The 14983-nt window shown below is 42.9% G+C and overlaps 1 protein-coding gene across 2 annotated transcripts in view; it reads right to left on the bottom strand.

Annotated features, from left to right (window-relative positions):
* The window catches only part of LOC134454446 (bridge-like lipid transfer protein family member 2), a 50114-nt gene that overhangs the window by 10033 nt on the left and 25098 nt on the right, over positions 1 to 14983 (bottom strand). For both annotated transcript variants that reach the window (XM_063205440.1, XM_063205441.1), the window contains exons 25-33: positions 13223 to 13422; positions 12148 to 12236; positions 11114 to 11340; positions 7315 to 7472; positions 6233 to 6439; positions 5402 to 5501; positions 4253 to 4435; positions 3391 to 3512; positions 2327 to 2482 (exon numbers count right to left, since the gene is read on the bottom strand). In XM_063205440.1, the coding sequence (XP_063061510.1) occupies positions 2327 to 2482; positions 3391 to 3512; positions 4253 to 4435; positions 5402 to 5501; positions 6233 to 6439; positions 7315 to 7472; positions 11114 to 11340; positions 12148 to 12236; positions 13223 to 13422 (1442 nt within the window). The remainder of the gene's footprint in view (positions 1 to 2326; positions 2483 to 3390; positions 3513 to 4252; positions 4436 to 5401; positions 5502 to 6232; positions 6440 to 7314; positions 7473 to 11113; positions 11341 to 12147; positions 12237 to 13222; positions 13423 to 14983) is intronic.

The raw sequence follows: 14983 nt of genomic DNA, 5'->3' as shown, positions 1-14983 counted from the left end.
TGGATACTGGGCACCGTCTCCAAACTTTCCCCACAAAAATAACATGTCATTACACCAAACTTCTGCAGTAGCACAAATATGGTCTGTACTCACGAAACGAAGCATTTGGAAGTTTGGAAATAGTCCAGGAGTTTAGTATTATCAACACAAGCTGAATAGCTTCTCTGCTGCTAAAGCTGTGCCAACGTTACTTCCGTCATATGAGACAAGCCCGTAAAAGTCTTCAACAAACTCCCAGACGAGAGTGTTAAAAAAGTTTTCATTGAATTGTGATTAAGGCTTATATTTTCAAGGCAATACTTAAAAGATATTTCAAATCTTACCTACTATCAATTAGACAAGGATTTTCGTTATCAATACTGATGCTGAATTCACTTTTCATTGTGCATATTATGAGCTTCGTTTAGGACTCTTACATGCTTGTCTTAGATGACGGAAGTAACGTTGGCGCAGCTTTAGCAGCAGAGAAGCTATTCGGCTTGTGTTGATAATAATAAACTCCTGGACTATTTCCAAACTTCCAAATGCTTCGTTTCGTGAGTACAGACCATATTTGTGCTACTGCAGAAGTTTGGTGTCATGACATGTTATTTTTGTGGGGAAAGTTTGGAGACGGTGCCCAGTATCCATATGCGCTTGAGTCAAGCTAACCGGAATAAACATCGAATAACACGGCAACTCTGTTGATGTAAGCCTGCGGCAGAAAACACCTCGGGTGTAAAGGTGGATGGGTGTCACGGTTCAAATGGCATTAGGGTGATTCTACTCCGAACCATCGCTTTAACCCCAAGTTGCTCCTGGTGGCAGGGTGGTGCCCTACGTGGCAGCCACGGCCACTGGTGTGTGAATGTGAGGCATATAATGTAAAGCGCTTTGAGTGCTTGAAGGAGTGTAAAGGCGCTATACAAATGCAGTCCATTTACCATTTGCCTCTCTAACAACTATGCTATAGTTGCCCAAGTGTTGCATGAGGTAAATTGAGTTTTCGTGTTGCCATGTTGCAAATACCAAAATACAACACAATTTCAATACACACGGCACGGGGGTGAACAGTGTGACCAAGGCCTTAAGGTCAGACAAAATACACAAATCTCAGTACTCTGATTACATACCAACTCAAAGGTCTCACGGGAAACATGTTTGCTTTATTGATTCTACCAATGAAGTGTACCAACACTTGTCGTCTGGCCTATAAGTAAGATTAGATAAGTAAGAGCTTTGGCTGGACACATGTCACTCTGTGTGGTAGAGTTTTGGTCTAGGCTCCTCACCCTGAAGAAGATCTGCTCCTCCAGGTGGTCTGATCTGGGCCCCGTGCTGGGCCATGTATTTACTAAACTCTATATACAGACTTCACTCAGGTTTCTTGATAACTTTTAAGGGTGCTGTCCCAAATGAATACTTAGAATCAAAGAAAAGGGGGTGCACCTTGCATCAATTTTTTCTTCTTTATTTTTGTGCACAGATGCGTTTCGGCGTGATGCCGAAACGCGTCTGTGCACAAAAATAAAGAAGAAAAAAATGATGCAAGATGTGCCCCCCTTTTCTTTGATTTTACTTAACTCTATGGCATGGTAAGGCATGTATGGTATTTGTGTTATGGTATAGAGATGTGTTGGTGATGTCCTGACCCTGGTGTCTTGTAGTAGATTTGCTTCTCCAGGTGTCTAATGTGGGCCACGTGCTGGACAATGTATTTACTAAACTCTATACGATATGGTATGTATAGTATTTGTGATCTATGATGTTGGAGTAGATCTGTTTCTCCATGTGTCTGATCTGGGCCACATACTGGGCCACGTATGTATTAAACTCCATGTATATTATAGTATAGTATAGTATGGTATGGTATGGTATGATGCAAGGTATATAGGTGTTGGTGATGTCCTGACCCTGATGTTGGAGTAGATCTGCTTCTCCAGGTATCTAATCTGGGCCACGTGCTGGGCCATATGTTTATTTACCTCTGTAGTATAGTATGATATTATATAGTATGATATAAAAAGGTATATAGGTGTTTGATGATTTCCTGACCCTGATGTTGGAGTAGATCTGCTTCTCCAGGTGTGTGATCTGGGCCACGTGCTGGGCCATATGTTTATTAAACTCTGTAGTATAGTATGATATTATATAGTATGATATAAAAAGGTATATAGGTGTTGGTGATTTCCTGACCCTGATGTTGGAGTAGATCTGCTTCTCCAGGTGTCTGATCTGGGCCACATACTGGGCCACGTATGTATTAAACTCCATGTATATTATTATAGTATAGTATAGTATGGTATGGTATGATACAAGGTATATAGGTGTTTGATGATTTCCTGACCCTGATGTTGGAGTAGATCTGCTTCTCCAGGTGCCTGATCTGGGCCACGTGCTGGCGTACGGCCTCCTGCAGGTGCAGGATGCTGCTGCGCTGCTCCTCGGGGTTGCTGGAGATCTCCAGCTGGAAACGCACACGCTGCTTCTTCTCACTGTGCTCCTGTAGGGGGCGACACAAGACAGAAAATTGTGTTCTGTTCTTCATCTCGAAATCACAGCAGCTTAAAACACAGTACAATCTGCTTTAAGTATCAAAGCCAAGTTGTGTGTACCCAGTGATGACCACACACTAAAGGGTCCTTTCTTTTTTCTTAATCTGCCTGATGTGCGACGTACAGCACTTTGAACAGTGTGAGGATAGACACACATACACACGCAAATACACACACACAAGCTGTCATTGGCACAAGATTGGTTGGCAAACGTGGGGAAGTGATAGGAAGTTATATAACAGGGCTGGGCCCATCCTTACTATGCCTTTAATCTGCCTCAACAGATATCCTTAGCCTGTGCTTTCCAGGATTTATTTACACGCCACCTTTTGAGAGCAGTGGCCGTTTAACCTTGAAGTGTTAAGCTGTATGCCGTTGGATTGACTGACCATCTAATTTCATGAGCATGTTCCATATAAAGTGAATCATGCTCACGTTGACCACTGGCTACTGACGACAGGCTAGGAGTTGCACAGATAACAAATAAAAGAAGGGATTATAGACGAATAGATTATATAGATTATACATTAATAACAGATTTTTTTCAGTGACCGACAGAATTCCAATTTCACATGTTGAACGTCAATTTTAATATCTGACGTGCTATGAGCGGACATATCCAGGGCCCTGAATTTACTTTTTTCCATCACCAGCCAAAATGGCTAGTAGATTTTAGTAGCAAAACACACTAACTAATGGGTCAAAAAGGTAGGTTGGTCTTTTCTACCTGCCAAACTGAGATTTCACCAGCATTTGGCCGGCTCGCTGGTGTTAACTTAGAGCCCTGGACGTTATCTATTCGATTACATGGCCAATGCCAGGCCTCATACTGACCTTGTGTTAGGCTCATACTGACCTTGCGTTTGGGCTCCACATGCAGCAGCAGGTTGTTGACGATGTCCAGGATCATGGCGTACTGCACTGGATTGGTGGAGATCTCCAGGTCGTGGTGGATCAGGGTGAACGTGTCCACAGCACCTACGGTACGGTAGGTCAGGAAGAGAGTGGCAATGCCCTCAGAACCATAATTTCATAACAACTGGCTTACAACCCATTTTGCTGTGTAAAGGCAACCGCAACTTTGGATGAAAATGTACTGGCACATGTTGAATGGCCAAAAATGTTGCGCTCATTTTGATATTTTGTGGTGAAAATAACCTCAGATTCACACTCTGGCGAGTCAATGTCTGTTCTGCCCTACAAAGCAAAAAGGCAGTAACTGCGCTGTTGTCAAAAATGAGTTACTATGACTTCAATGACATATATATCAAAACATTAATTTAAATAAAATGATTAATCTGCATAAAAGGTGGTAATATAAAGTAACAAAACTGCTGCATGTCAATAATCTCTCCAAAACTACTAAGACTGGATTGCAGTATCATTTTAAAGTCATTTTACTCAGTTTGGAGCTCTGTGCAGTTACTGCCTTTTTGCTTTGTAGGGCAGTGTTGCAGTTGCATTAAGGTCTATTGCTTTTTTGGATAAGTGTATTTCTACAACCATTTACATATCATAATTATATTCAATCGTCATTTGATTAATAAACTCAGACACATTATTATAAAAGAGACATTCATGACAAACTGTTAATTTGACAGGGGCCATGTACAGGACAACTCCAGTACCAGAGTTAGCTACAAAGCTAATTTGCATCTGTGGTTCAACTCTGTGAGAAGAGGCCCATTGAAGCCAGCCAGTAAGCGAGCGTGCCTCACCGGCCTGTTTGTTGAGCAGGTCCTCCTTCTCGTGGTGGTCGCGTATCTCGGGCGGCTTGATCTGCGTGGCCAGCTCGGGGTCGATGTCGTGACTGTAGCCGATGTAGTACATGCGGCAGCTACAGCGGGAGATGATGCGCTGCACCTGTGGGGTCTCCTGCACCTGCGACGGCTGGTTCCAGTCTGGGGAGCACAACACCACACACATCACACTTTAGTCAGGATCGCTGAAAAACTGTTATTTTCCCTCAGACATTAGAGGCAACCAAAAACAGAGACAGCACGAAAATACTGGAAATGGATGTATTGGAACACACACGCAGTGAAACAGGGAAGATGAACAACATATCAGACCTTTTACCATTTTACCATTGTTAAAAAAAAACACTTAATTCACTGGTATTGCTGGATTTTTTGCTTTTCTCCCAATAAAAAAACACTGACAAAACAACACTTTAATGTTGATACACTATTACAGGTGGATGTTTCATAAATATTCATGGGTTTATGTAATGATAAACCATACGCAATGATACTGAAAGAGTTTGCCATCAGCTATTTCAGTCAAGTCAAAAGCAGAAAACATTTCCCAAGTGAAGCTTTTGTGAGGAAGGTTCTTAGGAAGTTGTTTCTGCATTAATATTTTAAGAATAGAAGCTAAAGTGGACCTGTTCATGAGAGCTTGATGGTACAGGTACAAGGATGGGGGAGTCAGGTTACCCAACCAGAAACTCAGAAGGTTCCTTGAAAAAAGGATGAATCACCATTCAAGGTCTAAGAAAAGGTTCAGTTGCTTACAACTTAACGTTCTGACTGAAACGAATGAACGGAAATCTTCCGTTAGTAGATTTTTGCCTCTCGTTAACATATAAATTAATTAATGAATTAATTTTGAATTTGCGGAAGATATTACCAAGGGGAAGGAGGTAGGTGATGAAGAGGAGGGGCCCCAGAACAGAACCTTGAGGGACACCATTTTAGAATGCACATTTCAAAACATCCCATTCAGGGGGCTAAAACACACCTGCCCCGATGGAGCTTTTATTTTTTTACCCACATTTCGTGTTTACGCGTAAACAGATGAAAAAAAAATCCATGTTTTAAAATATCCGCAATTGCGCATATGTGTAACTGGGACCTTAGGCCTACCTGTGGTGGTGCTGACCATCCCTCCCACCGCCTGGCCACTCTCCATCAGCTCCAGCACGGAGTCCAGGTTCCTCTGGCGGTGCTCCTCAATGTTTTTCACCTGCACGCACGCACGCACGCACGCACGCACGCACGCACGCACGCACGCACGCACGCACGCACGCACGCACGCACGCACGCACGCACGCACGCACGCACGCACGCACGCACGCACGCACGCACGCACGCACGCACGCACGCACACACACACACACACACACACACACACACACACACACACACACACACACACACACACACACACACACACAAGAACCAGTTATAGAGGTCCAACAATTATGGAATGATGGTTGGTTGTTTAGCTGACCTATAAAATGGCAATATGACAGCTGTAACTGAAAATATAAGCTTGTAGGGGTAACACTTAATTTGAATGATTCACTACTACAGTGGATCTACCACATAGGTACAGTGTAATAACCAGTGTAACAATAACTTATTTAATAACATGTAATTACAGTGTAATACAATGTACCAACCCTAACCCTAGATGTAAGTACAAAATTGGTACATGGTGTTACACTGGTATTACATGGTGTTAAATATTGTTACACTGGTTATTACACTGCACATAATGTGGTAGATCCACCGTAATAGTGAACTATTAAAATAAAGTGCAACCGCTTGCCAGTATTCGTATTACAAACATTGGAGCACAAAAGGGTCATGTAATTTGATTTATACAGTAAGTATCTCCAATAAAAATGTAATTGAAAACAAAAACACATGACTGTGCATTCCCAATTCACAGAGCATCTTTCCTCAACGTACCTCCAGCCAGAGTTGCCAGTCCTCCTGTTCGGAGGGGTTGGACTCCATGGTGGCGAAGTACTGCATGCCATCCAGCAGGCAGGTCCAGGTGGTCTTCTGCTTCAGCGTGTCGTTGTACCAGGCCGGGTGGTGCTCGTTCTGCAGCAGCTGGGCTTTGGCCGCCGACACCAGGACGCAGCCGGCCGTCTCCGCACCGCGCAGCATCATCTAGGAGAACAGAGACAGTTTTTATCCAAAAGCAATCTACACACTTAATTTTGCACAGCTGACTTTTTAAAATCGGAATAATTTTTTACAGTATATATATATAGGTTTCTTTGTTGATTTTTAAGCACCGTGAGCATCTGCACTTTACGAATTGTGTTGTACCTGTACAATGACAATAAAGTTTCATTCATTCATTCATTCATTCATTCATTCAGAGGACAACACCTTTTGTTTACAGAAAACAAACTCACATACTGTACTGTATGCCTCTTTTCCACTGCCAGTTTTCTGGTAGGCCCACACAGCTCGATACAGCACATCTCGGCCGCCACTTTTTGCTTTACGATTGAGCTGTGTCGTGCCCATTCGAAAAGCAAGAAGTGTCGGCCGAGTTGCTCTGTGTCGAGCAGTAGGGCTACTACAAAATGGCAGTGGAAAAGAGGCATTAGTAATGCCAAGGCATACTTCCTTATATCTTTATCTTTGTGTACCTTTCTGTGTATGAAATGGGCTATACAAATAAATGTGACTTGACGTGACTTGAAGATGTCTACCTGGTCAGGTACAAGTATAAGGTATAAGTCAGGTACACTATAACCTTGTCGGTGCAAGGCAGAACTACAGTCATCTGGCCATAGTCCGGTTAGGGAAACTATACAAGCAGCTGTAAACTATGGGGGTAGACCATGGATATTCCTAACACTTTGGATCATAAAAAGTCAATAAAGGCAAGTGTCCTGTAATTGAATAATGTGCATTGACAATTTTGTTTTGGTGTTCAGTAAACCACAGCTCATTCTCATGAGTTTTTTAAAATTGACATTTTATTAAATTATCACTCGACAACACTTAGTTGCTTGGTGCCTGAGCCCTACCTGACCATTGACCAGCTCGATGAACCAGTTGCGGTTGTAGACGTCATCTGTTTGACAGGCAGCGATGCCACAGAGCTGGTCCACCACCCCCGAGTCCTCCTCCGAGAACACCACAAACTTATCAGTCTCCTCGATCAGCCTCTGCAGCATGGAGGGGCCTGAGGAGAAGGAAGAACATCCAGCTATTAATGAAGTTAAAACAGGAATGTTATTGCACTGACAATCTATGGCTAATACATAGTGGTGTGGATTGGCACTGCCCTCACGGTCCGATTCGATCACGATTCGGGAGGTAGCGATTCGATTCTATGCGATTCGATCCGATCCGATTCTATGCGATTCAATCTGATCCGATTCAATTCTACAATGCATTGCAATGCATTACATTTCTACTGAAAGCAAAGCAAATGTTTCATCAGTCATGATGAGGCAATACAAGTAGTCAGATACTGAGCAACACTATTATTGCCCGTTTTCTGTGTCAGTCTGGATCAGTCTGTATCAGTCTTGCAATGCTTTGAAGTACTTTTATTAGGGGCCAAGCAGCGAAGCTGGCGAAGGCCCCTACTGTTTTAGCTGGTTTTCTTCTTATTATTATTCTCTAGTCACCATTCTTCTCCTTAGCAAGTCTATGGCAGCCCATAGAATCGTACGTAGGAAAATGCTGTAAATCGGCACACACATTCGGGCTCGGCTCAGCATTACCCACAGCAATTTATAGGTCCCCAGCCCCAACGCTCTAGCGCCACCAATAGGTCAAAGTTGCAGGTACATTTCTGCTTGTAACTTTTGAACCGCTGGGCCAATTTTCAAAAACTTGGTATCCCTGGAATCCTTGAGTCAAGACGAATCCAACGCACCCTATGACGTCATTTTCCGCCAGGATAGTTTTCCCGCCATTTTGAATTTTGTAAAATTCAATAAAAGTGCTATTTTTTCCGCAATTTTTGACCAATTTGCCCGAAACTCGGTATATAGTATCTCTGGACTGACCTACACATGGGGTCTCAAGGAATATTGGATATCTTTTATCGTTTAGCCGTGACAGCCAATCAAAATTGTCGTAAACGTGGCAAAACAGGAAGTGAGGTCATATCTCAGCAACCGTTTGTCGAATTAGGCTGGGATTTTGTACACACATAGTAGTCCATCCAATGACCTACCACAAAAAAAATCAGAACCCCAGCTCAAACTCTGTAGCGCCACCAGCAGGTCAAAATTTTAGCTACATTTTTGCCTGTAGCTTTTAAACCATATGCACGATGTAAAATATATTATTATCACTAGAATCCTTGGGCCAAGCCGAATTCAACGCACTATATGAAGTTATGTCAACGCAGAAGGGAAATTCCGCCATTTTGAATTTTGTAAAATTCACTGTAAGTCCATGGTAGCCCATAGAACCATACATAGAAAAATGCTGTAAATTGGCACACATATTTGAGGCAGCATCAACATTACCCACAGCGAGTTATAGGTCCCCAGCCCCAATACTCTAGCGCCACCAGCAGGTGAAACTTGCAGGTACATTTCTGCTTGTAACTTTTGAACCGCTGGGCCAATTTTCATAAACCTGGTATCCCTGGAATCCTTGGGCCACGCCGAATCCAACGCACCATATGACGTAATTTTCTGTCTGGATGGTTTTCCCGCCATTTTGAATTTTGTAAAATTCAATAAAAATGCTATTTTTCCCGCAATTTTTGAACATATCGCCCGAAATTCGGTATATTGTATCTCTGTACTGAGGTTTGCATGGGGTCTCAAGGAATATTAGATATCTTAAATCCTTTAGCCGTGACAGCCAATCAAAATTGTCGTAAAAGTGGCAAAACAGGAAGTGAGGTCATGTCTCAGCAACCGTTTGTCGAATTAGGCTAGGATTTTTTACACACATAGTAGTCCATCCCATGACCTGCCACAAAGAAAATTATACCCCCAGCTCAAACTCTGTAGCGCCACCAACAGGTCAAATTTTTAGCTACAGTTTTGCCTGTAGCTTTTACACCGTATGCCTAATTTTGAAAATAATACTATCACTAGAATCCTTGGGCCAAGCCGAATCCAACGCACTATATGACTTCATGTCAACCGGAAGAAAAAAGTCTGCCATTTTGAATTTTGTGAAATTCAATAAAAATGCTACTTGTCCCACAATTTTGGTCAGAATGCCCTACAAAAGGGTACACTTCATCTTGGCACTGATTTTCTTTGGGGTATTCAAAGAATTTTTGATACCTCTTATCGTTTGAGGGTGACAGCCAATCAAAATTGTGGTAAAAGTGGTGAAACAGGAAGTGAGGTCATACCTCAGCAATCGTTTGTCAAATTCTGTTAGGATTTTTTGCACACATACTAGTCCTTCCCATGACCTCCCACAAAAAAATCCAGACCCCAAGCTCAAACTCTCTAGCGCCACCAACAGGTAACAGGAAATGAGCTCATATCTCGGCAGCTCTTCAACGGATTCAAACTAAACTTGGTTCATGTGATCACACTCCCCTCCGAGGAATGCACACCAACATTGCCAACATTTTGGGCCAAAGGGGGCGCTGCAGCTCCTTTTGTTGCCGTGGCGACTTTGGCAACTTTACTGCTTGGCCCCGCATTGCTGCTTGCAGCTATATTTGAATTTAACATTCGTTTGCTCCCGAAATATCCACGGAAGTAATTGAAACTTTTAAAAAATTCCCGGATCGATTCTGGAACTTGCCGCACTGAATTGGATCGTTCATGCCGAATTGATCATTGTTGACACCACTACTCATACATGTACATAGAATGCATCTTCTGGCTTTTTGTTGGTTTCAAGTCAGTGCATGTCCGTTGGTTATGGTCATGGCTGCACCTAAGTCTAGCCCTGTTTTAGGATAGGATATGATGGGATAAGATAACGGCGAGAAATTGAGAACTTGCATCTGAGCACAGCTTTGCATGCCCACTGTTCTCATAAATAAATCTGCACGTCAACTCAAAGCTACATGGCCTGAGGTGAAGCAGACATTTTTAAAACGGGTGAGTAGGAGGAGGAGCAGAGTGCCCCGAGGGCTTCATCCCAAATTAAAACTCTGGCAACCCACCAATCTTATGCCACATTACATCTGACCAGTTCTGCCTGAAAACAGGTGACAGCTGAACTCTTACTCAGTTCCAGTACACAACCACCCAACCCACACAACAGCTACGGGGTACACAATCCTGACCTCTGGTGCAACATTCAGATGTGCTCTTATAATGGCCAAAATAAAAAAAACACACATTGTCAAAATTTATTTCAGGGTTCCCACTCTCAGTCAGATGAGGGATTCTCTGATTTCTGCATGACCTTCCCTGACCAAAAATCTGCATATTTTGACCTTGACCCTTTCCTATACGCACTTCCGGAGGGGCTGCTGTCCTGCTGGCAGGAGGAGCTGGAGATGGAGGTGGAGGTGGGGTGAGTACCATGGTGAGCAAGAAGGTGGAGTTACAATACATTCGAATAAACCCAGGGGTGAAGCTATATAGGGGGAGCGATCAGTGCTTTTGCCCCTGAGCCCAGTGCCCTTTTGTATTAGTGTGTGTGTGTGTGTGTGGCCTATTATTTTACTTAAGTGTAATGTAATGCATAGGACTCTATGATTCTGATTAGTCCTTACCGACTGCTATGAAATTTGCTTCCACCACTATTTGGATCTGTAATGCTGCTCTACTGATGAGATCCAAATAAAAGTACTAAACTGTGTGTGTGTGTGTGTGTGCGTGTGTGTGTGTGTGTAGGAGGGGGTGGGGTTGTGTGTTTTTTAGCCACTCTACGCACCTCCGGAGGGGCTGCTGTCCTGTCGGCTGGTGGAGGTGGAGGGCAGGGTGAGGGTCATGGTGGGCGTGGAGGGGGCGGTGCTGGAGGAGTAGGTGGAGCCGCTCCTCTTCAGCTTCTTGGCCTGCAGCTGGGTGTCGATGCGCAGCCCCTTCAGAGCCTCCGTGGACAGGTTCCTCTTCAGCACCGCCGCCTTCTTGTAGCCGTCGTACAGGCCGAAGGCGATGTTCCTGGCGGTGCGCGACGAAACAAAAAGGAAGCAGGTGTCAGAGGCCACACTGAGTAGTTATTTTCATACAACTTCATACACTGTGGTTTGTCAACTCGTCGCGTCAAGTGTGCCGCCTTCTTGTAGCCGTCGTACAGGCTGAAGGCAATGTTCCTAGTTATTCGTGGGACATGACGCAAAGGTTATCAAGGATTTTTTTGTTTTTCAGCTTTGCCCCCTGGCCTACAAGTTTGGAAGCAAAATTGTTTCTCATGGAGAAAAAATTGACACAGGGCTCAACCTCTGAACTTGCTGCTTAGGGCAGTTACAGCCGGAAGAGGGTGGCCGATCCAAATCTGTGTCTATCACAGTGAACTCATTTCAACTACTGAGATGACATTGGCAAAATCATTTGAAGCTTGAAGAACGTAGTTGTTGTTTCCAGTGTCTAATAATGTTTTGTATGGTGCGTTAACTCAAAAACATACAGTACCCGTAATAACTCGCAAAACAGAGGCGCACGCAAAGGCTGATCTTCGTAAGGTTGGTATTTCGGGCCGTGTACAAACGGTCTACGTAGAGACACCTTACCCAGAGATTCTTTAAGTATATAGAGATATGCCAATGTAATAGGTTGCTATGGGCACCTAATATGACCAGGTTCCGGTCTGCCTAAAGGGGTGTGTCATAATACTCCTAGCATTGAATAGAACAGTCCTTAGGTCTGCCTAGGTCTGCCTAAAGGGGGATTCCCCCCCCCCTTTGCAATAACAGAACCCGGAAACAATGGGCCAATGGAACCTCTCTCTCTCTACTCGCTCTGCCTTACCTGTTGGTGGGAGTCCAGGAGGCCCTCAGGTCCACCAGGCACAGCTTGTGGGTGTACGGTGCGTTGCTCTCGTCTGTAGAACTCGGCTCCTACGGCAGGGGAAAGATGGCAGTCAGGATTGTCTGTTTTTAAGCAAAGCCGGGCCTGGCTTTGCACATTTGTAAGCTTCTGGTCAATTGTCAATTCCCTTGAGTAGTGTGAAGGCATAATAAGAGCAGGCTAATAGCACTTTTTAAAGCCTCAACCCAAAGAAGCACAACATTAGTAATGAACATTCAGTAATGGCTACAGGCAGGGCTCTAAATTAACTTTTTCCACCACCAGCCAATTTGGCTAGTGGACAATTTTTCTTTCCAGCCAAACAGAAGTTCAACTAGCCATTTTTTTTATCTCGTCAAAATAAACTATAAGTCAGGCTAGTTATTTTTTTTAAATTATGGTCATTTTGTTCAACTATTTCTGCAGCACAGATACACTATAGGCCTGCATACTATATGCCTACATAATAAGCATATTATAGGCTATATATTTTTTCATTATTTTTTAACTTCTGCTTTATTTTTTTACTTTCATTACTTAGGCCTAATCAATTTGATTAGTTTTTGTTCAATTCCCCTGAAAATAGCTGAATCACATCAAGCCACTCACATAACAGACCTTTAACATAGTAACCAAGCACACAGCCAAACACTACAAAACCTCACATACGCACACCCCAAGGAAGTAGAAGAGATAAAGAGGAAAAGGAGAGGAGAGAGGAGGGGCTCTTCGGTGGGAGGCTACGTCGTGACGCTAGTGTCCATGGGTAATGTAGGAAATCTCTCCGTCTAACGTTCGTCATAGCAGCGGTTTACCGTTCATACTTTACTGTACTCGGGCGCTACTAGCCAAATTGGCGGGTAGGTATTTTTTTCTACAAGCCAAAATTAATTTTCACCCGTGTTTGGCGGGTTGGCGTGTGTTAATTTAGAGCCCTGGCTACAGGTAAAAATAACAACATATTTTCAAATAATTAAAATGCGCTTGCCACAAGTGTCTCTACTGTACGTATGTTGGCATGTCGCATGTTGCTCACCTCCTCCATGCGGTTGCTCTGGCGCTGGTAGCTGAGGGAGGAGAGGCTGAGCAGGTGGGTCTTCTTGACCTGGGCGTTGATCTGGTGGTCGGCCGTCTCGTCCCAGGTGGAGGCCATCAGGTGCACGGTGACCAGCGACAGCTCGCTCACCATCTGGGTCACGCTCCACTCCGAGATCAGCCTCCTCATCACAGTACCAGCTACAGTACAGTGTACAGTACAGTACAGTACAGTACACACACAAACACACACACACACACACACACACACACACACACACACACACACACACACACACACACACACACACACACACACACACACACACACACACACACACACACACACACACACACACACACACACACACACACACACACACACACACACACAACTTCATTTAATCCCAGGTGAAAAACCCATATACTTAAAGTGTACTTTTTTTTGACCGTACTTAGTACAAAGTGTACTATTTTCGGCGATTTAAAGTGCGCTTCATTGCACTATTAGTGCGTTGAAGCACTACTAAAGCAGTACTTCAGCACACTTGCAGCATACTGAGGATGCTAAATTGGCACCGCTTTTAGACAACTTTAAGTGCACTACAAACATACTTTTGAAAGTATGCTCCAAACACGCTTTTCATGCATTCGTATGGCATTAATAGTGTGCTTGAGTACACTTCTATAACATTTTATTGTTACTAGAAGTACAATAAAAGTATATTAACTTCATGCTTCTTTGGACTACATTGGAACATTTTAAGTCTGTAAAAAGTATATCATATTAAGTATTGTAAATATATAACAGGTATGCTTGAAGTATATTTACAGTACACTCCCAAGTACAACGAATAATATAAATGTAATACTACAATCCATGCTGGTGTTCAGAGCTTGTACATTACACACAGCCACATGTCACAGTAGTGATACAGTATGCATGCCTAGCACGACTGACATTTACAATCATTGCATTGTTACAGAGATTTCAGATACACATTTCACTTTATTTCATTCTTGTTCCACCTTCCTGCAGTTGATCATTTGAATTGATCACTAATGGTGACCCTTGATTCTTTGTTTGAACAACTAGTTCCAACTTACCTCTCACCATAATATCATGGGAAGTGTGAGCCTATATATACCAGAACATATACATGACCATCATAATGACGGTGGGAACATGGCCATTTTTTGTGTACCACTTTAAAATGTTAAAACTCCTACAAGAAACGCAGAATATAACAATGAGTAATATTTTCATGCAAACCAAAGATATTCCTTAGAGGTAAATGGATTTCTGTTTGAGAAATTTAGCTCTAAGAAGTGCATTGCATGATGGTACATGCATGATTGTGCATGATGGGTAAATGAACATTGTGTAAGCACACTTTGAATATATTTGGGTGAAGTACAATCATGGTGCACTTAGAAAAAGTGTACTTGCAATATGTTAAAGCGATTTACTTTAAAGCGCACTATAGAAAATCACACTTCGAAGACATTTGGGTGAAGTGTAATCATATTGCACTTTAAAAAAGTACAATTGCAATATGTTATTAAAAAATACACTTTTAGTAAGTTCACTATTAGAACACTATTAGTATATTCCTCTAAATACACTTTAGCCAAACATCTTCGAAGTACACTTGAAATATGGTTCGCTAAGTGTACTTTCTTTGAGAGCAACTTAATTACATCTAATTTTAAGTACACTTTAAATAAGCACATTGTAAACATACATTTTCTTAGCACAAAA

The sequence above is a fragment of the Engraulis encrasicolus genome, chromosome 8 (assembly GCF_034702125.1).
Source record: "Engraulis encrasicolus isolate BLACKSEA-1 chromosome 8, IST_EnEncr_1.0, whole genome shotgun sequence".
NCBI classification, from domain to species: Eukaryota; Metazoa; Chordata; class Actinopteri; order Clupeiformes; family Engraulidae; genus Engraulis; species Engraulis encrasicolus.
This window is presented reverse-complemented; position numbering and strand designations above follow the sequence as displayed.